The 26,384-nt window shown below is 41.8% G+C and overlaps 1 protein-coding gene across 5 annotated transcripts in view; it reads left to right on the top strand.

Moving 5' to 3' along the window:
• Positions 1–26,384, top strand: part of LOC144696668 (uncharacterized) — a 132,671-nt gene that overhangs the window by 99,990 nt on the left and 6,297 nt on the right. For 3 of the 5 annotated variants that reach the window (XM_078568236.1, XM_078568237.1, XM_078568238.1), the window contains one exon: positions 4,230–5,792. The exons of 1 other annotated variant lie outside the window; for it this stretch is intronic. In XM_078568236.1, coding sequence (XP_078424362.1) covers positions 4,230–4,452 — 223 coding nt within the window. In that variant the 3' untranslated portion in view covers positions 4,453–5,792. Of the gene's footprint in view, positions 1–409; positions 2,004–4,229; positions 5,793–26,384 lie in introns of those variants that run through there. One more of the 5 variants, XM_078568240.1, reaches the window with a different exon arrangement.

The following is a 26,384-nucleotide window of genomic DNA, read 5'->3' as shown; positions in this document are numbered from 1 at the left end:
CCCATCCTTCTTTTCAAGTCTCTCCATGGTGTTACCCCTTCCTATCTCTGTAACCTCCCCCAGCCCCACAACCCTCATACCTGCACTTCTCTAATTCTGGCGTTTGAGCATCCCCCATTTTAATTGCTTCATCATTGGTGGCCTTGCCTTCAGCTACTTGGGCCCTAGGTTCTGGAATCCCTTCCCTATCTCTATAAACTCCTCCTCTCGAGCCCCCTCCTTTAATATTCTCCTTAAAATCTATCTTTTTGATCAAAGCTTTGGCCATCAGCCCTAATATCATCTAATGGTGCTTGGTGTCAAATTTTGCTTTAAACCATTCCTGTGAAGTGCCTTGGGATGTTTTATTATGTTAAAGATACTATTTCAATACAAGTTGCTGGTGTCACATCCTGTCCCTTCTTTACAGTCAAATAGATCATCAGTTCTCATTATCTAACAGGACACGTGAAGAATGGCTACTTGAGTGAGATATTGAAGGCCTGTCAAGGGCCCGTGGACCATATCTCCAAGAATTGCCACCATAACAACAGGAGAATGGTGGACAAATATTGTTAAAATTGGATACACTTTTGTTACTTCTCACTGAGGAAATAGATGTGTTTTTAAAAATATATTAACTGCTGTAAAGGTTTCCTTTGTGTCGGAGATGGGCTTAGAAAGTGGAAGCAAATGTTGCCTGCCCTTGGGGAACTTAAATCATCCAATTATTGCCACAATGAATGATGTATTGGTAAACACCTAGATACAAAATATTAAAGTAAAAATCCCATCACAATGCCCTTAACTACATGTAATACTTGATATAATCACTGTACAAACACTGATGTCATATTTTCCTACATTTCAGCTCTATTAATGCTCCATGTGCAGTCTTGCAAAGATCATACATGCCCCAAAGAGTAGAGACAAAAAATTATGAAATTGTGGAAAGAAATAAATTTCTTCACTTTGGTTCTGCAATTTCCATATTATAATATTAAAACAATGTAGAAATATCTGCTTCGATTATACTCTCAGACAGGTATCATTTTGTTTGAAGTAAGGATGGTTTCAGGCAGAGACAGAAATAGTGTAGAAAGGAGAACCTTTCTCTTGAATCAGTTAAACAGTCTCCTGGGTGTTAGTCTCTTGCTCAAGGAAGTTAAAAATTGTATATAGTATGTATTATCTAGGAGGTGAAAAGATGTCAGAGCAACATGAAAACCACAGCAAAAAGCCACAATGAGCCACAATGTTATTACTAACCTATTGTTTGTGAGAAAGGTCAACGTTACTCCATTTCTGCAGTGTTTAAGAAATCTCTCTTGCTAGTGCAGGTGCAGCGCTAACTCAGATACCAGGAGGAAACTCTGTTCACAGTTGTGTGAAGATGGATTCAGGAAAGTGGAAAGCTTGTTTGTACCTTAGTGTAGTGTGCCACAGAGTGCAAGGATAGGTGTTCTTTACCTCCTGTGACTCTCCTACACATTAACTTCTCAAAGTAGCCCCTGCGACTCCTCAATATCAGCTTTATCCTCAGGAGTAGGCACTGAATGGAAGTAAACTACTATCTTACAGGTGAGGGGACAAAGGTCAGAGGTAGATTTGCTTTTATTTGCTTGCGGGATATGGGTGTCACTGGCAAGGCCAGCATTTGTTGTCTATTCCTAGTTGCCTTTGATTAACATGAATTAAAGTGGTTAAGGAGCTCATTAAGAACTCATTAATGGGGGAATGTTAAGACTTTCACGCAGACCTGTTGGAGGGGGTACACAGAAGGCTGTCAGTCATGGCCACTCCAGGAAATTAGCTAGGCCCCATAAAGGAGTGAACAGTGCAGAGGGGAGATCTGTCATTGACAAGCAAATGCCCTTGTCCCAGCACATATGACAGCAAGAATGGGCAGGAAGCACACAGGTAGTGCAGGAGGTCATCTACCAGTAAAAATGGAGCTACCTGGAGATGACCAAGAACCAGTGGTGCAGGAGCCTGCAACTCTCCAGGCAGGTAGTCACTGGCATTTGTGCCCTTGTTGCCGAAGATCTTGCACCCCCACTGCACTGCTTGCCATGCCCTGTGAGTAGCTGTCAAAGTCACTGTGACCTTGAACATCTTCGTTTCTGGCTCCTTCCAAGGATCAGTTGTGGACCTTGGTGGCATCTCACAAACATCTGCATGCCACTGCATCTCACAGGTCACTGATGCCATATTTATTGGTGCTGGACAACACATTCCATTCACGAGCAACATGACCTCACAGTCATATAGGGCAGTGGCTTTCACTGGATTCACTAGATGCCCCCAGGTGAAGCAACTTCTATATCAACTTCAATGTAATAAATATCCCAAGATAATTTACAAGCATTATCTCACATGATTTGTCACTGAGCTATATGAAAGATTCGGCCAGATGTCCAAAAGCTTAATCAAAGCACGATTACAGCCAGTCCCATGACACCATTGATGTTAAAGCATTTCAGAAAATCTACTTGTCCACAATCCCTCCTTACTCCAGCAGTGTGCATCTGTTGTATCCTTTGATTGGCAGAATGAATCACTCCTAATATTTCTTTAAGAGGTGCATAGGTCAGAGAGAATTTCTAAAGGTGAACAAGGGCCATGCAGATTCTGTGTAACTGTCTTTTTAGAAGAAACAGTACTGGAGCTTTTTAATATTTAAAAAGTATGTTTCACCACCCTGTTTACAAGAAGAGATTTGGGATACAGCTAATCTTATTGCAAGGGCTGTGGTAAAGACAATAGGAATCACTGCTACGTTTCAGTACCAACACCTGCACAGGCTCTGCAAGAAATGGTAAACCATCGGCTGAATAATAAATGAAGGGGAAAAACATGTTAGAATATTTCAAATGGCCAGTTGTCTGCTGTGAATAATTACACATTCCACTAGCAACGATCTACATGGGATAGCAAGAACAAGGCTTACGCTTATTCTAGAATCATAGAATGGTACAACGCTGAAAGAGGCCATTCAGCCCATTGTACCTTTGCTGGCACTTAGAAAAAGCTATCAATTAGTCTCACTCCTCTGCCCTTTCCCAGTAACCCTACAAATCTTGCCCCTTCAAATATGAAAAAAACCCCAATGATTAAGCAAATCTCAGCAAAACCATGACACAACTGCTGTACTGTCCTGTTCTTCTCAAAAAATGGAGCAGAGTGTATATGTTTTGACAGTCACTTGTCAGTTGGAACCTGTGCAACAAGATTAACTGAATTTATGAAATTAACTGATGAATAAATCTCTCCTGTTCTTCTCAATTGGTATTCCTGAGACAGCACAGGCCAAAATGATTTAGTTTAAACTTTTCTCACACCTTCCTGAGCCATCATACTTTTTGTTATTCATTCATGGGATGTGGGTGTCACTGGCTAGGTCAGTGTTTATTGCCCATCCCTAATTGCCCTTGTTCACAGGGTATTTAAGAGTCAACCATATTGCCGTGAGTCTGGTGTCACATGTAGGCCAGACCAGGTCAGGACGGCAGATTTCCTTCCCTAAAGGATATTAGTGAACCTTGTCTGTTCAATAACATCATAGTTCAATACACGACTATGTCTAAATCTTCTGGAAAATAATGTTCCACCTGACAAACTTTAATCTATTAACTGGCATAGTTTTTGGTGTGGGAGTGAGTTGTTGGTGGTACCATCAGCAGGCCTTCTCCAGCCTTAGCATTGGTTGTGGACTGGATACCATCGCCTTCAGTCTGGCTGAGTTAGAGGATGAAAAGCTATATCAAACTCTTTGGGCAGAATTTTGCCGTCGGCGAGCAGGGTGCGGGGCCCATTACACACATTTCGGCAATTCCTGAATGTTTTTGACAATTTCTGCTTCTTCCATTTGTTCACTGGCTCTTTTTTCTCAGGGATATATTGCATCTGTTATGAGCCTCTCGTGTCCTGGGTTAGCCTTTGCCTTTCATTTGAGAGTCACCTGGGTCTCCCTGTGAACAGTTAAGCTTCTGCATTAATCCATTTCTAGAACATAAGACTCAGCGAAATTCCCACAAGAAGTTTATGTTTGAAAGACCCCATTGTACATTTCAGCGAATGACGATCATTCTCCAAGTGTGCAAGATGCCCCGCCTGTCTGCAACACGTGAAGCGGGATGTCGTGGCCCACTGACAACGTGACAACCAAACAGCTAACATATTTTTTTCAAAAGAATGCCAGGGTTTTTTTTGAATTTCTTTGCTGAATAATGTCATTGTTTTATTTACAGCCTTGCTGCTGGAATTATAGCGGGCATTCTGACAGGACAGGAAACCCACACCTGCATCAGGATGGGGTTGTTGGCTGCCAGCTACTCACTCAGGTCACAAGAAGCCATCTCCACATTAATCAGCACAGACAGTGTGAACCCACAGCAGGTCATCGACAGAGTGTGGCAGCAACCGACATACCATTGTGAGAACAAGCCACCAACCACCAACAGCAAACAATAACTCCCCAGATATTTGATCAGATGGCAACCTGCTTATTTGGGATTGATGAAAAATAGCCAGATATGATGTTGGCTCAAAGAATCCTTGGTGAACTAATTACGAACAATTATTATTCCAATTCCTACTAATCCACACCATTAAACTGCCCAGAATTTAACACAAATCAACCCTAATTGCTAACTGCATCAGGAATAGTGGTGCACCCCGTATGGAGCACCGTTATACCACTCTTAATGATTGACGCCAAGGTACATTGGGGTCTTTTTCAACTAGCTGGGCAGTACCTACCAGAGCAACCATTCATCTATTATAAAACCCATTTTGTTCCACTTAAATCAATAGTTTGAAAATCAAATTGGTTGTACAACAGGTGGACAATCGGCTCCATTCTGTCAGGTCTCCTGCAACCCCCATTCCCCCCCAACTCTCCACCACCGCCCCCCCAAACCCCTCCCTCCACTCCCCCTCTCCAAACCCGTGTCATCAGCCCTGAAGTGATTAAATTGAAAATTTGAAAATAACCCCATTGTACAGGCACAATTGCAGAATTGTTATTTTATGCTGTTTCATGCTATGGCTAAGTTAGAGAAACTTAGTGTTGACTCTAGGAGTAATATCTGGAAAAGTTTCTTTTCCCAACATTGAAATCTTTAATATTAATGAACACAAAAATATTACTTCAGAACACAGTGTTACCTGCTTTACTTGACCTCATTTGAATCTTTTTGTTTGTTCAGGGAGAGCATCACCATAATTAATAAATGGAAAATGTCATAGCCACCAGTGAGGTAGGGTAAATAATATTGCTCATGAAACTTAGCAAATAACTCAACAATTGAAAAGTAGTACAGACACTTGCTCTGTTACTGACAATGAGACAAGTTATTGGGTGTTGGTACCACAAAGCTGGCTGAATACTGATTCATCATTTGTGAAGCAGAAATTTAAGCAAGTTGCAATTAATTTTTAATATAACTTGTTAATAAATATGATTATCATGTAGAATTTCTGAGCTTTCAGTGCTCCTTTGGCCCTGTCAGGTATTGGACATCATGTGTTATACAGGAGTGTTATATCAAGTAACACAGTGTATTATAATACTTTGTCCCTACCTATAGAATACGTTTCAATTGTGCGACATTTAATAGTACATCCATTGACTTCCCATCAGTTCAGAAGTTCTCATTATTCAATCCCACCCACTCTTTGACCATGACTCCTATCCAAGTCCATCCGCTTTTTTCAGACTACAGCACTTCAATGTGAAGAACTTTGTTTTAAATAAATTAGTAACCCTTCATGTCTTACCTAAACTTTTATGGATTAATAAAAATGTTATTTGTTACAATTTTTTTAAGGAAATGTCTCATTTTATATCTATCACATGACCAACCAATAGCTATCACCTCTGGTCTTTGAAGCTTTGCACTTAACCTGATTTTAACTCAGGGCATGAGTTCACTGCGGAGGGAAAGCTCATTTGGTCTGCCAGTGTGGGGTCTGAGCCATTTTAACTCTTCATTTCTGTGTTTGATGTGAGACTCCCAGACAGAATCACCACCTGGCCAGAGGACGGGAGAAGGGTTTTGGTGACCAGGTTTCTGCTGCAAAATAACCTGCAGTCAGGCAAGTGGGTCAGGGCTGGTCCGGAGGTTGATCACAGCCTGGGTAGGGAATACTTAAGATTCCCATGTGAAACTCAGAGGAGCAGTGCTGGCTCAAATAAACCATTTAAAAATAAACTTACTTTCTTTCAGCCTCTTTTGGCATCAATCCTGGTGGCCTTGAAGTCCTTAGACATGCTGTAGCCTCCCAAATTTTGTGCCTGTCTTTCCCAAACTCCATTTCTCAATCCCTCCAATCAGGGATCCGCCCATGCCACAGTATTGAAATGACTTTTATCAAAGTCACTAATGACTGATAAAGGTCTCAACCAGTCTGCAGCTTTTGACTTGGTTGATCACACTGTCCTCCTCCAACGCCTCTCCACTGTCATTCTGCTGGGTGGGACTGCACTTGCTTTATTCTAATTCTATCTATCATAGCCAGAGAATAGCCTGCAATAGATTCTCTTCCAGCTCCTGCACAGTTTCCTCTGGTCTCCCACCAAGAATTTATTCTTTCTTGCCTCCTATTTCTCATCTATGTGCTGCCTCCCAGTGACGTGATCTGAAAACATCATGTCAACTGAAACACTCAGCTCTCATAGAATCATAGAATGGTTACACCACAGGAGGCCACTTACCCTGTCGTGCCCATGTCAGCCCTCTGCAAGAGCAACTCAGCTAGCCCTTATCCCCTTCCTTTTCTCCATAGCCCTGCAAATTATTCTCTTTAGATAATTGTCCAATTTGCTTTTGAAGGCCTCAATTGAATTAGCATCTAACACACACTCAATGTATTCTGGATCCTAACCATGTGCTATGCATAGAAGATTTTCTTCAAGTTGTTCTTAACACTCCAAACCGTCAGGAGATTGTTCCACCAGTTGGACATTCAGAACCTCAGCAGCTTTCCCTTCTGTTACCCAATCGTAATGAACACTAAATCTTTAGAGACAAGTAGCTCTTTTTATATGGTGATGCCTTCCAGAAGTTGTAGTTAGAACCTGAGAGGTCATCATCATTTCTGGACAGCTCAAGCAATTGGATCAGTTGCCATCTACAGAACAGGTCTCAGTTACAGAAAAAAAGAGCAAACTAAAACTGTTCCCCCACAGCTGTAAACAGCTCATTATTATATAACTATTCCATACAATAAAACAATATGTTTAATGTAGTCACACACCTCAGAGTTAAAACGATGGTTCTTGGTCTTTTTCTGCAATATACCTTGTGTCATCAACAGCTCTCTAGCTTGTTTAGCTTGATATTTGCTACAAGCACCGCTCTGGCTGATGTGGTCCATAGTTCCATTGCTCATGTTTGGCCAGTGGGGCACTTCTCTTGCCTTCCTCAGACTCAATTCAATTCCTTGATGGCTTGCATCAATGCGCTTCAGCATCTGTCCTCTGATCTCCAGGTTGGTGATTCTATTTCCTTTGTACAAGATGCCATCTTGGGCTGTCAATTCATCTCAGTATACCCAATAGGCTCTTGTGACCACAGGTGTGTCCTTGATGCTCTCAGGCCATCCTTTCATCACTACTTTATGCAGCACCTGGAGAGTTGCATTTGTTGGGTAGTTTGCTTGATTTGGGCAAGGTACTTGTCTGTCAGATTCAATGTCTCTGCTGGGTTGATGACTTCTGGAGCATGTCGGACTGCTGTCTAGTGTTAAATCTGGAAGATTTCACATTCTGTCATAGCATCCTCAACATTCTTCATGGGGAGTGCTGCTCTCGACAGCACATCAGCGATGTATATCTGTTTCCCTTGCTTGTATGTCATGTCCAGATGATATCTCTGTAAACGAAGAAACATTCTTTGCAGACACTTTGGAGCAGCTATTAGCAGATTGAGATAAATACTTTGAAGTGGCTTGTGATCAGATTCCACTGTTACTTTTGTGTCCCCCAAGCAGGTATTGATGAAAATGCTCACAAACAAAATCAATGGCCAGGCACTGTTTCTCGATCTGAGCATGGCATTGTTCAGTTTGCATTAACGCCCCGGATACAAATGTGACTGTTTGTCCTTGCTGCATTAGGGTTGCTCCAAGACCTGTCTCCCTGGCATCACACTGCAAGATCACTCCATCATTGATGTCATAATACTTCAGCACTGATGTTGTCGTCATTAGTTATTTGATTTTAGTGAATGCTGCTTCTTGTTCTGTGCCCCAATACCACTGTACATCCTTGGCGATGAGCTTGCATAATGGTTCACACTCCGACAACAAATTAGGCAAAAGTTTTGCTAAATAATTCACAAATCCAACAAATCATTGCATTGCTTTCATGTCTATTGGTTGCTACATCACTGCTACAACTCTCACCTTGTCAGGATCCAGGCAAAGACCTTTTGCTGTCAGTATATGACCTATGTACTTGACTTCAGCCATCTTCAATTGCTTCAGATTCATCTGGTGAGCTCTCTCTAACAGTCGTGTTAAATTCTGATCATGGTCAGCCATGGCTTCCTCCATTGTGTTTCCACATCTATAGATGAGTAGGTCATCCACTATGGACTTCACTCTGGGGAGATCACTGACTATCTCATGCTGTCTGTGTTGATAATCTTCTGGGGCCATGAAAATGCCAAACAGCATGTACAGCCATCTGTATCTCCTGAACGGTATTCAGGATGTAGTTAGGAAGCTACTGCTTTCATCCAGCTTCACTTGTCAGTAACCATCCTTTGCATCCAAGGGTAGTAAAGAACTTTGCCTTGGCAAGTTGTGGCAAAATTCCTTCGATGGTTGGCATGGGATAGTGAGATCTCTTCAGCGCTTTATTTAGATCCTTTGGATCTAAGCATACTGTCAGTTTTCCAGGGTGTTTCACTGCTACCATGCTGCTAATCCAGTCTGTAGGAGTTGTCACTTTCTTGATTACTCCCTTCTTTTCCAGCTCTTCTATCTTTTTTTTAGGCTTGACTAGAGGGCAGCAGAACTTTTCTCAGCAGATGATGAATTGGTCTTACACTCTCATCTACTTCGAGATGATATTCACCAGGTAAACATCCAAACCCTGCAAACACACCTTTGTACTCCTCTAGGATCTGTTTGGCAGTCAATGGTTTTGTGTGCTGCTACACATTATAAACCTCTGTTGGCACATTTAGGGTTATCAGTCCAAGCATTAGACTTGCTCCAGCTGAGATGAGGAGCGTCCCATCTATGATCGGAACTCCAAATCTTCATTCTTGCCATTGCTCTCAGTCTAATTTGTTCCCTCAGTATGAGAATTGTGCTATCATATAGGCTCCAACTTACTTTCGAGGGCTTCATTTTTTGGATTGCCATGTTGAGCCACTTTACACAAGTTTGTGAAGGTCATGATGTTGCATAATGTACCAGTGTCTATCTGACACTTCTTGTTCACTTGATGCTCTCCTTCTGCAGTCATCATTCTAACAATCTCAAACCTATAGACTTGAACGAACTAACCTGTTGTATCGTGTATAGTGCTTCATCAGACTCTTCTGCTGATATCTCTCCAGTAGCCATCTGTATAGGCTTGTTTTGCTTCTTTCTAGCCAAACACTTTTGTGCTAAATGATTCAGCTTCTTGCAGTTAAATCACTGCTTTCCCCACACTGGACAATCCTTCTTTTCCTTTGTATGATGTCCCCTACAGTACTTGCATCCTTTATCCGTGATTGTTCTGCTCTTTTGGCCAGGAATGTCTCTCAGCATAGTATATCTCTTGGTCTATTCTGCCATACATGAGCTCGAGTTAACGTTTTACAACCTTTGTGTTTCTGCACATGTCTAAAACTTTCTTGAGAGTAAGTTTCTCTTCTCTCAAGAGACTTGCTCTCACTGTCAGATCTCTTATGCCTATTTTTAATTAGATCATCTTTTACTTGCTGAATTTACATGATTCTGCAAGCTGTCTTATTGCAGTCACGTACTAATCAATGGTCTCTTTTTCACCTTGAGCCCCAGTGTTGAACACATACTGATCGTAAGTTATGATCACTTGAGGTTCAAAGTGTTCCTTCAAGGCTTTCAAAATCTCTGTCGTCTGTTTTTTCTGTTCTTTGCACAGGTTTAGGGTGGAATACAATTTGTAGCAGTCTCTCCCCAGCATTGTTAAAAGTGTTGCTACTCATTTTGACTCTGGATTGTTAATTAAATCTGTTGCAACCTCGTAGCTTTGCCATTGCAAATGGAAAAATTGCCAGTTTTTCCACATATCTCCTTTCATTTCGACAGGAGCTGGAAGTGGAAAATTTACACCCACTTTTGACTCACCCAGTACTTTATATGTAGGCTTCAGCTTGTGTTAGCTTTTCCTTGTCTGTGTTTTTTTAAGAGCGGTTTTTAGCAGGTTTCAACATTTCTGTGTTCCTCTGTCAGTAGCTGTGGCTTCTCTTCCAACTTTTCAAAACCGAATATCAGCTTCACTTCTGACACCATGTTATGAGCTCAAAGACTACAGTCTTTCTAGTGTAATGTCTTTATTGAACTGAATGTATCATGACTGTCTCCAGACATTCCTTCATGGCAGAGGTCACATGACTATAGCAAGCCAGGGAGGACACTTAGTCATTTCAAAACCCAAACACACTGTAGCACTTCAATCTGGTAACTACGATGGGTCAACCAACACAAGTGTTTGCTACTTCTATCACCAAGCTGCAGCTTTAAAAAGCTAGTGTAGAACCAGTGTGAATTTGAGCTAATTACCCGCTAATTACTTTTTAAATGTTTTCAGAAGATTTATTGTACTTTTTCATTGTTTTAATATTAATACTTTTAAAATAAGATTTAATAGACTTTTCGAGTGTTTTAATGTAAACCCCTTTTTAAACAAATCAGATAAATCTTGTTGCAAGGTCAACTTTTTATATTTACTCTTTCATGGGATGTGGTCTAGACCAGCATTTATTGCCCATCCTAATTGCCCTTGAAAAGGTGGTGATGAGCTGCCTTCCTGAACCACTGCACGCCACGCTTTTTTTTATTCATTCATGGGGTGTGGGCTTCACTGGCTGGGCCAGCATTTATTGCCCATCCCCAGCTGCCCTTGAGAAGGTGGTGGTGAGCTGCCTTCTTGAACCGCTGCAGTCCATGCGATGTAGGTACACCCACAGTGCTGTTAGGAAGGGAGTTCCAGGATTTTGACCCAGGGACCGTGAAGGAACGGCGATATATTTCCAAGTCAGGATGGTGAGTGACTTGGAGGGGAACTTCCAGGTGGTGGTATTCCCATCTATCTGCTGCCCTTGTCCTTCTGGATGGTAGTGGTCGTGGGTTTGGAAGGTGCTGTTGAAGGAGCCTTTGTGAATTCCAGCAGTGCATCTTGTAGATGATACATACTGCTGCTACTGTGCGTCGGTGGTGGAGGGAATGAACGTTTGTGGATGTGGTGCCAATCAAGTGGGCTTCTTTGTCCTGAACAGTGTCAAGCTTCTTGAGTGTTGTGGGAGCTGCACTCATCAAGGCAAGTGGGGAGTATTCCATCACACTCCTGACTTGTGACTTGTAGATGGTGGACAGGCTTTGGGGAGTCAGGAGGTGGGTTACACATTGTACTATTCTTAGCCTCTCCCTCAATGATGTAGGGAGTGAATGTTTAAGATGGTGGATGAAGTGCCAATCAAGTGGGCTGCTTTGTCCTGAATGGTGTCCAGCTTCTTGAGCATTGTTGGAGCTGCACATTTCCAGTCAATTGAAACCTTAAAAAAGTCTGATAAATCTTGCTAACAGCAAAATCGATGTCTTTTTACAATGATTTATCAGACTTTCTAAATGTGTCTATGTACATTGCTTTTCACATGATTTATCTGAATTCCTCAAAATACGTATAAAAATGGTTCCGATTAAAATTATTTCATGTTTTAAAAATATGTTTACATTTTTAATTTTGTAAAATGGATCAAGTCAGATAAATCCGATTTCATCTTTTGTTCCAATGCCTTTTCATTGAAGCTGCCTGGTTTATGCAGATTTTGTGGTGCAGTGATTGCAAGCCATGCTCACAACTGCCTGCCATTTTCACCTGAGCTACATGGCGCTGCTGGGTCTCGCTGAAGCCGACACCAGGAGGAAATCCTCCCTCCTTTGAGCTGAAATTCCCACCTTGGGGATCACCATAGGTAGGTGTGTAGATTGATTCAATGTCGGAAAGATGCAAGAATTAGAGTGATAATTATTCTAATATTGATCATGATGATGATATTTTTAAAGAAAAAGGTGTGAAGGAATTCCTGAAATGTATACAAGGGAACTTTGTTGATTTATTGTGTTGCCAACCCAACAAGGAAGGAAACGGTGTTCAAGAAGTAATTGAACAATGGGAGGCCTTGAGTACAACTACAGAGTAGACACACATGCATGAGGGGGAAAGGAAGGGCATCCAAAGCTAGACTGAAGAGAGATTAAAATTAGGTAGAAAAAGGTAAATGTCAGGTCCATAATACAGTAGAGAGCCAAGTTGAATATAGAAAGTACAGGGGAGATCTATAAAAGGGAATAAGGGAGGCAGAGAGTATGAGAATAGTTTAACAGCTAACAAGAAAGGGAATCAAAAGGTCTTTTAAGAACACATAAATAGTAAAAGGAAGAGTGGGGCTGATTAAGGGACCAAAAATGAGATATTCTTCTGCAGGCAGAGGGCATGGCTGAGGTACTAAATGAGTACTTTGTATGTGTCTTCATTACAGAAGACGATACCACTAATATAGCAGTAAAGGAAGAAGCAGTCATGATACTGGATAAGATACAAATAGATAAAAAGGAGTTTGGAAATGTTGGCAGTACTCAAAGTAGGAAAGTCACCAGGTGCTGATGGAATGTAACCCAGTTTACCGAGGGAAGTATGACGGTTACAATGACAACTGGTACAAATTATGGAGCCTTTGGCCATAATGTTCCAATTCTCCTTGGAAATGAGGGTAGAGGGCATTTCTTTTATTCTTTCATGTGGAGAGGCAATCATTGGTATGGTCTGCATTTGTTGCCCATCCCTAATTTCCTTTGAGAAGATTTTTTTAATATATTAATTCATGGGATGTGAGTGTCACTGGCTAGATGAGTATGTATTGCCCAGCCCTAATTGTCCTTGAGAAGATGGTGATGAGCTGGTTTCTTGAAAGGCTGCAGTCTATGCGGTGTTGGTACACTCTCAGTGCTATTAGGAAGGGAGTTCCAGGTTTTTGACCCAGTGACAGAGAAGAAACAGCAATATAGTTCCACGTCAGGATAATGTGAAACTTGGAGAGGCCTTGCAGGTGGTAGTGTTCCTATGTGTCTAATGCCCTTGTCCTTCTAGGTAGTAGAGGCGCTGGCAAAGGAGCCCTGGCAAGTTGCTGCAGTGTACCTTGTAGATGGTACATATAGCTGCCACTGTATGGTGGTGGTGAAGGAAGTGATGTTTAAGTTGTTGGATGCAGTGCCAGTCAAGTTGGCTGCTTTGTCCTGGGTGATATCGAGTTTCTTGAGTGTTGTTGAAGCTGCATTCATCCAGGCAAGTGGAGAGTATTCCATCACACTCCTGACTTGTGTCTTGTAAATAGTGGACAGCCTTTGGGGAGTCAGGACTGTAGAATTGTAAATATTACACCCTTGTTTAAAAAAAGAAGAAAGTGATAAACCCAACTACTATAGGTCAGTCATCTTAATGTTGGTGGTGGGGAAAGGTTTAGAGACAATAACCCAGGACAAAATTAATTAGTATTTGGAAAATTATAGTCTAATAAATAAAGTCAACACAGATTTGTTAATGCAAATTGTGTGTGACTAACTTGAGCAACTTCTTCAATAAAGTAATGGAAAGGGTTGATGAGAGCAGTACAGTTGATGTTATGCATATAGACTTTCAAAAGGTGTTGGTCAAAGTACCACATAATAGATTTGTTGGCAAAATTGAAGCCATTGGGATAAAAGGGGTAGTGGTAACATGGATACAAAATTGTCTAAGGGACAGAAAGTAGAGAACACTGGTGAACTGTTGTTTTCAGAATGGGGAGGGCTATACAGTGCTGTTCCCCAGAAGTTGGTATCAGGACCACTGCTATTTTTTATTATATATTAACTATGTATTTATTAATGGCCTGGAATTAGGAATAGAGAACATAATTTCAAAGTTTGCAGGTGATATAATACTTGGGAATGTAGTAAACAATGAGGAAAATAATAAAAGACTTCATGAGAACATTGACAGACTGGTGAAATGGGCAGTCACATAGCAGATGAAATTTAACCCAGAGTAGTGTGATATGATGCACTTTGATAGGAAGGATGCAGAGAGGTAATACAAATAAATGGTACAATTTTGAAGGGCACAACAACAGATGTATGTATATAAATCTTTGAAGTTCATAGGACGAGGAATATTATTTAAAAGCACATGAGACCCTTGATTTTATTAATAGAGGAATAGAGTACAAAAGGAAAGTAGTTATGCTAATCTTTTATAAAACACAGGTTAGGCTTCATCTGGAGTATTGTGCCCAATTCTTGGCACCATAAGCTTAGGAAAAATGTCGAGGCCTTAGAAGGGTGCAAAAAGATTTACTGGAATTGTATCAGGGATGAGGGACTGCAGTTATGGCAAGAGACTGAAAATGCTGAGGTTGATCTCCTTAGGGCAAAGAAGGTTAATAGATTTGATAGAGGTGTTCAAAATCATGAATGGTTTTAAGGGATACATAATAAGAAACTGTTTCCAGTGGCCCAAGGGTTGGTAACCAGGAGACACAGATATAAGGTGATCGGTAAAACAACAAGAGGTGATATGAGAAAACATTTTTTTTACATGAATTATTGTGATCTGGAATACATTGATTGAAAGAATATGAAAGCAAATTCAATAGCAATGTTCAAAAGAAAACTGGATAAATTCTCGAAGGGAGAAAATTTACAGGGCTGTAAGAAAGAACAAGGGAGTGGGACTAATTGGATAGCTCTACCAAAGAGCTAGCACAGACACAATGGGCTGAATGGAATCCTTCTGTGCTATATCATTCTATGATTCTTTAACAGTAGTGGTTATTTGTTTTACATTTCAGGAGAAGAATTTGAAATTTTTCATAAAGTTTCTAGTTAATGGATAGTTTAGTGAAAGAATGGTGCAGTGTTGGTGGTCAGCTGAGGAGTGCTGAGTGACCAGGTAATTGGTCCAGTGCTGGCATTGGAAGAAGTTTCAGTATCCCGCACATTCACTCTGCAGAGAACTCATAATTTTAGCAGACAAGACATGCATCAGCCTTGATACAGCCTTTGTGGAATTCTTCTCTTTGCTAACTAAACTGCTTCACTCCTAAACATAACATTTGTTCAAGTGTCAACTCATCACTCAAATGTCTTTGGCCCTCATTGGCAGCATTTCATCACTGTTGAATTTTCAGTTTATTTTAATGTTTAAGGTAGAGAAATAGCACAGTGATAGTGCCAGTAGCAAACTCTGTAAATGCGATTTGAAATGGATGATACACAAGGAGAGGGAGGTAACTTATGCCCCACGAGAGATGACTTGTGAGCACCAGCATCTTATAAGTCACACCGTGACTGAGTACCAATACATTTTTTCATGATTTTCAGTATGGATTGCAGGCTGATGCCAGTAAAGCCAATGTCATTTGGTAGTACAGAACTTGAGTATTGCTGAAAAAAGAGACATGTTAAAGCTTTTTGTCTTGCACTCATCAATATAAGGGGAAAACAACAATTCATACTATATGAGAAGAGAGTGTGATTGGTTGGCAAGTGGACTCTGATTGGTAGAGGCGTTGCCCTGGAGAATGCACTCGTGATGGTGACTGACAGTTTTCCACATATAACATAAAGGATTCCTTCACATTTGCAAAGGCCATACAGGTTTGCGTATCGATAGCAATGCTGTGTCCATGTGCTCATTTGACATTGCTACCCTATTCACCAATGTTCCACTTAAGGAAGCCATAGGTATTTGTGCTGCAGCATTATATCATGGCGATCTAGACCCACCACCATTGCATGAATCAGTATTCATTGAACTTATGAACTCAGCAACTCATGCAGTTGAGTTCTGTTTTAGTGACACCATGTATGCTCAAACAGATGGTGTTGCCATGGGATCCCCTCTAGGCCCAGCTCTTGCAAACATCTTTGTGTCTTCGATGGAATGACACCCAACCTCCTACCCCTCGTATATTTCCGATATGTGGATGATACGTTTGCTATTATTTAAATCCGCAGCTGCATATAATAATTTCCTTACATGTCTTAATGGGCTCCATCCTGCACTCAAATTCACCTTTGAATGGAGCAGTCTAATGAATTCCCTTCCTTGACATACTAGTTGAGTAATCTGCCAGGGGGTTCTGTACAATGGCCTACCACAAGCCTACTTTCACTGGTCAATATACATGTTGGGATTCTTACAGTTCCACACACTATGAGATTGGTCTTATTGGCAACCAATGGCCCAAGCCATTTGCTCATCATGCAAGCTTGATGCTGAAATAGTGCGCATCAAAGGCATCCTGCAGAATAATGGTTACCCTGATCAGATCATTTCACGCTGTATATCACACAAACTCATGAACGGGCCTAAAGCTGTCACTTATGGCCCTGAAAAGTGCCCATCCTACCTCAGATTACCCTGGAAGGGCAAGGTATCTCAAAAATTTGAGCAACAGGTGAAGCTAGCTGTTTCACGATGCTACTATGCAGTAGCAACATGAGTGGTATTCACCACTAACAGGATGCTGCTATCAAGCCAAAAAGACATTCTACCTATCACAAAAATGAGCAATTGGTATATGAATTTCAGTGCCTGTGTGCTGCTATGTATGTAGACCGTATGTCCCAAAAACTGGTGGATCGTATCAAACAGCATGTCCCAGCTGCTGTTCACAATGGAGAGTACTGACCGTACCCAACCAGTCTGTGTTTGCAAAATTCAAAACACAGTATCCAACATTAGCTGTGATTCCACGATTGGACAACATTTGCCAAATAATCCTCATGTGCTAAAAATTACACTGACAACCAATTTAAGATTATCAGTTGGGCTCACAGTGTGGCGTATTTGTGTGTACTGGAAGCTACATATATTAATACACAGGGCCCTGTTCTTTGCAGACAGAAAGAACATGTGTAGACACTGCACCTGTTTCAGCTAAACAAAATAAGTGACAGCCATTTGCTGACTCCTTCCTCAGGGCAATGCCTCGACCAATCAGGGTCAAGCTGCCTGGTTTAAATTTCAAACAATGCTTGGCAATCAAATATCAGTCACCATCACTGGTGAATTCTCCATGGCAATGCATCTACCAATCAGGGTCCACTTGCCAACCAATATGCACTCTCTTCACATACAGTATAAATTGTTGTTTTCCCCTTATATTGGTATTCTTGAAAGTGTCCTGATGAGTACAAGATGAAAAGCTTCAACATGTCCCTTTTTTCAGCAATATTAAAAGTCAACATGTTCTTTTTTATAAAGTTTTGCCAACATTAGCTGGTATGTTCTGCTGGATTTATAGGTCCCTGGTGTAACTTGTCTGTGTTCCACTAGCTGCCTATGAACTCCAGTCACAACTGAGATTTTCTGCCAGGATTGGCACTGGTCATGTATTAGTATAAGCCAGTGTGTTGAAAACATATACAGATGCAGAATACACTATTCAATCTGTTTCCATATCCTTTATCTTTACATCACAGTGTGGGAATGCCAGTGTATCTCTAGTGTCCAGGGTTCCTCTGGGAGTAAAAGGAGGATTTAGAATTTTTTCTCCCAGCCATAGATACTGCCAGCCACGTGACTGGAATATTGGTGGAAGATAGAGCACAACCATAAAGTGACTACAACATCTGTTTTGTCAGGATTATATCAGGACTCCTGTGGAGTGGAAAATCCCTCACTATGAGAGCATTTAATGTGAACATCATCACCAGTATATATGGAATCAGTAGTAACTTGACTAAAATGAGTCACTGACATCCAGTAATATTGTGTCTACATTTATTTCAAGTGTAGAGATTCAGTATTCTAACTGAGATTCCTTTGACTTGTACAATGCTGTCTGGTTTGAATCTGAACACAGAGATAACAGGATCCATTTTGAGCTACCAGCCTTCCTCAAAGTCAAAGTATTTCAGGGTGTTCTGTTTTCATTGCTTGAGTTGACAAATGTATTGTTCAAGAAACAATTCATCAAAATGTCCAATTCATATGTGAAATATTCAGCATAAAAGTGATTTTCTTATCATAAAACATAGCTGACCAGAAATTTAACCTCTAGTCTGTGCTAAAGTAATAAAAACAAAAAATGCTGGAAATACTCAGTAAGTCAGGCAGCCTCTGTGGGAAGAAACAGCTAACATTTCAGCTCATCTGTGCTGCTTGATAATTGTTGTGTAGGAAACATTGATTTGAGCAGCAAAGGATTAGTCCTAGCATGGAGAATACATTAAGCGCATCAATACATCTACAGTAATTATAGGCATATTGATACTTCAGCTCTAAGGACCTTCGCCTAGGCTTAATTTCTGCATAACCTGGCCTACTGAAATCAGCTGTAACATCACTAAGTGGAACATCACTCACCAGTAGAGTTTACACAGCCATGGGAGAAGTGTTAAACCAGAGGAAATTTTCCAAGCAATTACCTAAGTACGAGCAACAGCACCTCCTGTAGTTCTAAAGGCATAAGGGGGAAACTGTAGGGAAACGTTGATATCAGGAGCAGATCCAGGCTGAATTCAGCCCTTCCTAGACCAATGACCTTTACTAAGAAAGGACATGGCCATTGGGTAAAGGCAGGGTTTAGCTATAATGATTTCCCACGGTCACATGCCCAATTTACTCTCTGTCTGGGCTCACACACTAAGTATAGGCAACAAAAACAAAAATTGCTGGAAAAACTCGGCAGGTCTGACAGCACCTGTGGAGAGGAAGTCCATATGACTCTTCTTCAGAACTAAAGCGGAATAAGAAATGTGGTGACATATAAGCTGTTTAAGGGGGGGTGGGACAGGTGGAGCTGGATAGAGGACCAGAGGTAGGTGGAGGCAAAGGAGAGATTGCCAAAGATGTCATAAACAAAAGGTCATAGTGATATTAGCTAACCGATGTGCTAATGGTGACATTAAGGGTAGAAAGCAGGATGAGCAAGTGACGGGTGGATAGGGGGAAGTGTTCGAAATAGGCTAAAAGGTGGAGATAAAACAGTGGATGGAAATAAATTTTAAAAATAATAATAGAAGTAGGTGGGAAAAGAAAAATATATACCTAAAAAATTATAGAATAATTATTAGAAAAAAAGGGGATCAAAAAGGGGGTGAGGATGGAGGAGAGAGTTCATGATCTGAAGTTGTTGAACGCAATGTTAAGTCCGGAAGGCTGTAAAGTGCCTAATCGGAAGATGAGGTGCTGTTCCTCCAGTTTGCGTTGAGCTTCATTGGAACATTGCAGCAGGCCAAGGAGGGACATGTGGGCATGAGAGCAGGATGGAGTGTTGAAATAGCAAGCGACAGGAAGGTCTGGGTCATGCTGCGGACAGACCGAAGGTGGACAATGTATCAGCACCAGGTACCCAAAAAAAACTAAAGCGAATGAGAACATATTGAGAATTCTAAACCTCTTTTGCGGCCCTAACAACTTTGACGTTTACGCAGGAAGCTTAATATGAGTGAATAATACTGAAGACATTCCAATGCCGGCGCAGGGGCCACAGGAGCGCTTGTGCACGTTTTGCTGTTTCTGTCCTGACTTTCGGGGACTCACATCAACAACAAAATCACATTTATAATTCCCATGTGCCCCATATCAGCGCTGACCAACTGGTAACTCGTATATGAATTGCTGTTAAACTTAAAATCACCCACATTTTAAAATTAGCTGACATTTAATGTCCAGTTACCGCAGTTTGACATTATTCAGCCGGTCTGTGAGGACCATGCAATGGGAGTCTGCCCCCGCCCCACACACAATACCTCCATCTTTCTGCTCACGAACCTCTGACTAACAGGATGCTAGATTATTTTTTATATTTTTCAGCCTTGGAGATAGATGAACTGAATTGGCTTTGTAAATTTTGAAGATTAAAAAGTTCGTTTTGCACTAATAGCATTTATACAGTGACATCCTGCAGACAAACTTTAGATGACAAACCGAGGGTAGTTTGACCGCTTTGGTGCTGAACGGGCGTCAGTACGAAGTGCAAACCGCTTTGGGATGATTCGATTTAATCAGTATAACTGCACTGAGCAATTTCAAACAGGCTCGATCCATAAAATGTTATTTAAAGGACACCAAATAATCTAGAGTAGGAGTGCCCATGGTGGTCCGAGTTTAACCATATTCTGAGGAACCTTTCTGAGGGGGAATACGCCCAGTTCATGAATGGAAAATATGAGCACGAAATTATTGCTACATCACAAAAGGTACTAGATGGGCATGTCAAACGGGATTAAGTTTAAAACATGTTGGAAAACAATTATCTAATGATACACAGCTATGTTGAGCCCGTTAGGAATATGACAGCTTGTTTGCATGTGGAAGATCGCAGGTAACGCTCAGGTTGGCCTGTCAGAGGCTGATTGACATGGGGAGGAGCGGCATTTTCACCTATATCAGGGACAGCACCTCAGCCATCGCTACAGACCAAGGCTGCAAGAGGGGCAAAAAAAACTTCTCTTTTCAATTTGATTTCGCTAAGTTTTCTTGAGATAGGATTTCTGACTGTGTTTGAGGATGAAGAGCATCAAGTTGCACTCTTGCACCCTGGTGCTCGTTCTCCTGCGGGTGGCACTGACACTGAGCTCGCGCCTCAACCCGCCGGCTGCAGGTGACCATGACCCGAGCCAGGCGCCCCCGCCTGCTGCCCAGGAGCAGCTGGCGGTGACTGGTGAGCCCACTCGGGGCAGGCGGAACACGACAAGGAGCAGCGAGGAGTCCCAGCTGAGCAGGGTGACCAGGAATCAGGAGCATCAATCAGGACATCAGCAGAGAGTTCTCGCCTACCTGAAGGGTCATGGTGGGTTCAACTCGGACACGGTAATAACCACGTTCACAATATGGTCTTCCTGTTGACTTCTAAGTTTGATTGCTAATTTAACAAAGATACTTCAATTATTAGAATAGTATAATTGATATTTTGCTGCTAAAAGTATTCTTATGCAAACTACATTAACTTGCACTGAGGTTTGTTTTACCGTTTGAAGTGTTTAAAGTAATTTCTCTCCTTTTTCCTTCTGACCTAGCCAAGAACTGGTAAGACATGGGTTCATCTCTGACAGAGATGCTTTCCATCATTTATTGGCCTCTGGAGGTTCAGGTTTGCATCAGTTTTGGAGACGATAGAGATATGACCCTGAGGCCCAGGAGGAGTGTGACACCCTGCAGTGTCTAAAAAAAAAACCCTTATTCTTCATTTTCAAGTTAATAGTGTCATTTGCTCCTGTAAACTGAATTATCTCTGGGTTCAGATAGTCTTGGCAGTTTACAACAATTATCCTACACACCTTGAGTTAGAATATCAGTAATAACTACGCCCTCGCTGGTGTGCATTCAGCATTTTGCACGTAATGCAAGATCACCTTCAGGTGATGTAACAGCAACAGCTGTGAAGCTGAACTTACATCTTAAACAAAGAGGCCAACTTCTCGTGTTGGTTTTCACTTTTTTTCTTTCTGAAATGGTCATACGGGTTTAACGTCAGGCCCATAGGCAGAAAACTGCCTAACTTCAATCACAAAGCCCAGAATACACAAATAAATAGACAGAAAATCATGGGTCAGGCAATGCAGTTTGAAGAAGGATCAAAGCTGTTGCATTCAAATACAAGCACCTAGCTTATTCTTTACAAGGTAAAATAACTGGATGAAATAGCAGAGCAGAGATCTAGGAATACAAATCCTGTATGTAAGGTAGCGATGAAAGCCGATAAGGTTATAAAGTGTACAAACTAAGTACTGAGATTTATTTCTAAAGGAATGGAATACAATAACAAGGAAGTAATGTTAAATTTATATCGAGCCTTGGTTAGACAAAAAGTTCTCAACCTTTTTGCTGCTGTGTTATGAAGGTTCCACAGATCCTCATAGCACAAGTATTTTTTCTATATAAAATTAGCTGTACAATTAAACATACTTTTATTATTACCTTTGTTTTTCTTGCTTAATGTGACTAGAAGTTGATCACATAACCTCCAATGTAGCACTGAGCGAGTGCTGCATTGAGAAAGGTGGGGAACTTGAGGTAAGAAACATAATAAACTTTTGTGTCTCGCCAACAGGGTGAATGAGGTCTTAAAAAAATCCTTCCTTAATATACACTGTTGGACAACCTGGTGTTATAGAAATAAGAGATGTTTCTCTTTACAGATGTTCAGTTTGGTGCATTTGATGCTGTTTAGGGCCTGATTAACTTAAGGTAGTAGGCAGTTTGGGAAGCAATGGTGAAATAATGCATCAACTTTGGGCTATTTAACAAGGGACAGGAATTTGCATTTTGTATTGGCAACTTGATGTCCGGGTCGAAACTCTTTCGAGTTATCAACAGTCACAGATTACAACTCTTTCGAGTACAATCACAGTTCTTGGTTTCCGGGAGTGAGACATGAACCCACAACCCTCTGAGTCAAAGGCGAGGGTGCTATGGACTGAGCCACAGCTGACACCTCATGTCCGGGTCGAATGTGAACCCAAACCTGTAGCGTGTTAAGAACAGTCACCTGACATCAATTTTATCTTGATTTGTCAATCAGTTGTTAAGTCTCTTTGTTACACAGTTGATTTACATGCAAACATATGAATTAGGGGCAGTAGTAGGCCACTCGACCCCTCGAGCCTGCTCTATCAGTTAATAAGATCATGGCTGATCTAATTTTAACCTCAACTACATATTCCCGCCTACCCCTGATAAGCTTTCACCCCTTTGCTTATCAAGGATCTATCTACCTCTGCCGTAAAGATATTCAAAGATTCTGCCGTTTGAGGAAGAGAGTTCCAAAATCTCAAACCCTCTGAGGGAAAAAATGTTTCCTTATCTCTGTCTTAAATGGGTGACCCCTTATTTTTAAACAGTGACCATAATCATATGTTAACCCTTCCCCTTTAATCAGCAACTGGAAATTATATGAAATTTTATTTTTTCACTTAATGTCAAGTCAGAGACAAACTAACATAGGATATGAATTGAAACAGGTTTAAGCCTCAGTGTTACTGACACCCTCCAGAGTGAATGGCTCAGTGGGTAGCACTCTCACCTCAAACACCAAGTGTCACTATGTGCTGAGGTTCTACCTGTCCCCGGTGTTGCGAAGGATGGGTCTGGCCACGCTGCCGCGGAACGCTCCAAGTAGTTGGACCGTGCCGTACCACCTGTCCCTCGTGGAAAAATTTATGCAGAAAAACACCTTTGACCACAAGTCCATCAGGCAGTGGTCAGCACGTAACGTCTTAGAGGCCCTGAGGGAAAAGGAGAGGGTGGATCCTGTGGGATGGTTCCCCAAGCAGACTGTCAAAGTCATTTGGCAGAATGCCTCATTGCCAGAACTTTCCAACAAGCACCAAGACGTGGCTTGGCTGGTGGTGAGAAAGGCCCTCCCCGTCAGATCCTTCCTACACGCCAGGAGTCTCACCCCCTCTGCACGTTGCCCTCAAGGTGGCTGTGGTGGGGAAGAGACCGTTGTTCACCTCTTTGTGGATTGTGCCTTTGCAAAGAAGGTCTGGAGAGAGATGCAGTGGTTTCTGGCGAGGTTCATCCCGAGCAGTTCTGTGACACAGGACTCTGTGCTCTACGGGCTGTTCCCAGGGACACACACCAAGACAAACATCAACTGCAGCTGGAGGATCATCAACTTGGTGAAAGACGCGCTTTGGTCTGCCCGAAACTTGTTGGTCTTCCAGCACAAAGAGTTGTCCCCGACCGAGTGTTGGGGACTGGCACAATCCAAAGTCCAGGACTACGTGCTGAGGGACGCACTAAAGCTTGGGGCAGCTGCTGCAAAGGCGCAATGGGGAAGGGTCGCTGTCTTTCTGCCACAGCGCACCGAGGGGCTGGGAACTGTTTAAACCCCCTCGGGCTGTACAGCTCAAAATGAAAGGCTGTAAATGATTGTAATATTGTTTGTACTGATGCACCTGGTGATACATTTTGTAAAAGTTGAACTGGATTGTACCCTTGAAATGTGTTTTTGAAATGGTTTGGAATGTGGTTGAAGATATTTTATGAATAAAGTATATTTTTGCAAAAAAAGAAGTGAGTCACAAAGTTAGCGGGTTGAGTTCCACTCCAGCACTTGAGCACTAAAATCAAGGCTGACACTTCAATACAACACTGAGGGAGTGCTGCACTGTTGGAGGCGCCATCTAACAGATGAAATGTCAAATGGAGGCCCCATCTGCCCTCACAGGCTGGCATAAAAGGCTCCATGGCGCTATTCCAAAGAAGAGCAGGAGAGTTATCCCCAGTGTCCTGAGCAATGTTTTTCCCTCAATCAACCTCAGAAAATAAGCAGAATATCTGATCATTATCACATTGCTGCTAATGGGAGCTTGCTGTGCACAAATTGGCTGCCCCATTTCCAACAGTAACTGCACTTCAAAATAGTACTTCATTAGATGTAAAGTTCTGTGGTGGTGAAAGGTGCTTTACAAATGCAGGTTGTTGTTTTTTTAACAAAGGTATGAGTGAGGAATTCAATAGCAGATAAATTGGACATGGGTGAAGTTGTCCGATGTTACAGAAGTGGAAATAGGCAGTCTTAGTGATAGTTTGAATATGTGGTCAGGAGCTGATCTCAGTGTCAAATGTGACACTAACTGCCTGTCAGCAGGAGGTTGCCTCCATGGAGCTGCCGGGCTCAGCACTCTTTGGAAGATCGTTCCAACACCAGGAAGATCCCTACAGAATCCTCCTCATCTCCCTCATTAGTCTCTTGAGTTGGTAATTCTTGGCTACCTGCCCCTGATGGTCTGCTGACCGAGCACACTCATTTCCATTTTGCTTCTGGTCCTGCTTTCAAGGCCACTTCCATGGGATTGGTAATGTTCTGCCCATTGGGAATGGGTATTATAACTGAGTGCTGTGTGCTCACTCCACTCCAAAAGTAGATATTGGCATCAATGCTGCTTGGCATGTTAATGTAGTGTAACTTGCACCTGAAAAGAATGCAGGATTCTCACAGAGAAAGATAATGAAGTGCTATGAAACCATTCACCAGGACACTCAATCTCCCTATCTCCTATGCAGTCAGTATGTCCCTGTGTAAAAGGCAACTTATTCATTACGCAATCCAAAATATTCTTATTATCCTCAGAACTAGTTGTAGTATTCATATGAAGAAATGTACAAAGATTTGCTTCTCTTTGTCTATATCTTGTTTCTCTTTCGGGCTGTTTCTGTCCCTCTCTCAGCATCCCTAGTTCTCCAGACATTCCTTTCCATCTGACCCATGTGCTATCTTTATCTCTGGCATATACTTAGCCTGACTTTCCCTTTTTGTGTATGATTCATTTCACTGATCACAGGATTAATAGTGTACATGGAGGCAACTGAAGTTAATAATTCACACATCAGCAATGACATATGTGGAAAGCCAACTAAACACATTAGAAGGTTTAGTTGGGAACTGTACATACCAGTAGGATATTTAACTAGCAACACATACGAAAGTCAAGACTGAAACATTTGCAATCATCTTCAGCCAGAAGTGCCAGGTGTATGGTCCATCTCATCCTCCTCTGGAGGTCTCCAGCATCACAGATGCCAGTCTTCAGCCAATTCAGTTCATTCCACTTGATATCAAGAAATGGCTGAAGACACTGGATACTGCAAAAGCTATGGTCCCTAACAATATTCCAGCAATAGTACTGAAGATTTATGCTCCAGAACAAGCCACATCCCAAGCTGTCCCTGTACAGCTACAACACTGGCATCAACCAAGCAACATGGAAAATTGCCCAGGTATGTCCTGTACACAAAAACAGGACAAATCCAATCCAGCCAATTACTGCCCATCAGCCTCCTCTCAACTATCAGCAGAGGCGATGGAAGGTGTCACTTACAGTGCTTTCAAGTGGCACTTACTCAGCAATGGCCTGCTCACTGATGCTCAATTTGGGTTCTGCCAGGGCCATTCAACTACAGGCCTCATTACAGCCTTGGTCCAACATCGACAGAAGAGCTGAACTCCAGAGGAGAGGTGACAGTGACTGCCCTTGACATCAGGGCAGCATTTGACCCATTAAGAAGCCCTGGCAAAATTGAAGTCAATGAGAATCAGGGAAAACGCTCCGCTGGTTGGAGTCATAACTAGCACAAAGGAAGATGATTGTGGTTGTTGGAGGCCAATCACCTCAGTTCCTGGACATTGCTGCAGGGGTCCCTC

The sequence above is a fragment of the Cetorhinus maximus genome, chromosome 22 (assembly GCF_964194155.1).
Source record: "Cetorhinus maximus chromosome 22, sCetMax3.hap1.1, whole genome shotgun sequence".
NCBI lineage: Eukaryota > Metazoa > Chordata > Chondrichthyes > Lamniformes > Cetorhinidae > Cetorhinus > Cetorhinus maximus.
The sequence above is the reverse complement of the archived record's forward strand: the minus strand, read 5'-3'. Positions and strand labels throughout refer to the sequence as shown.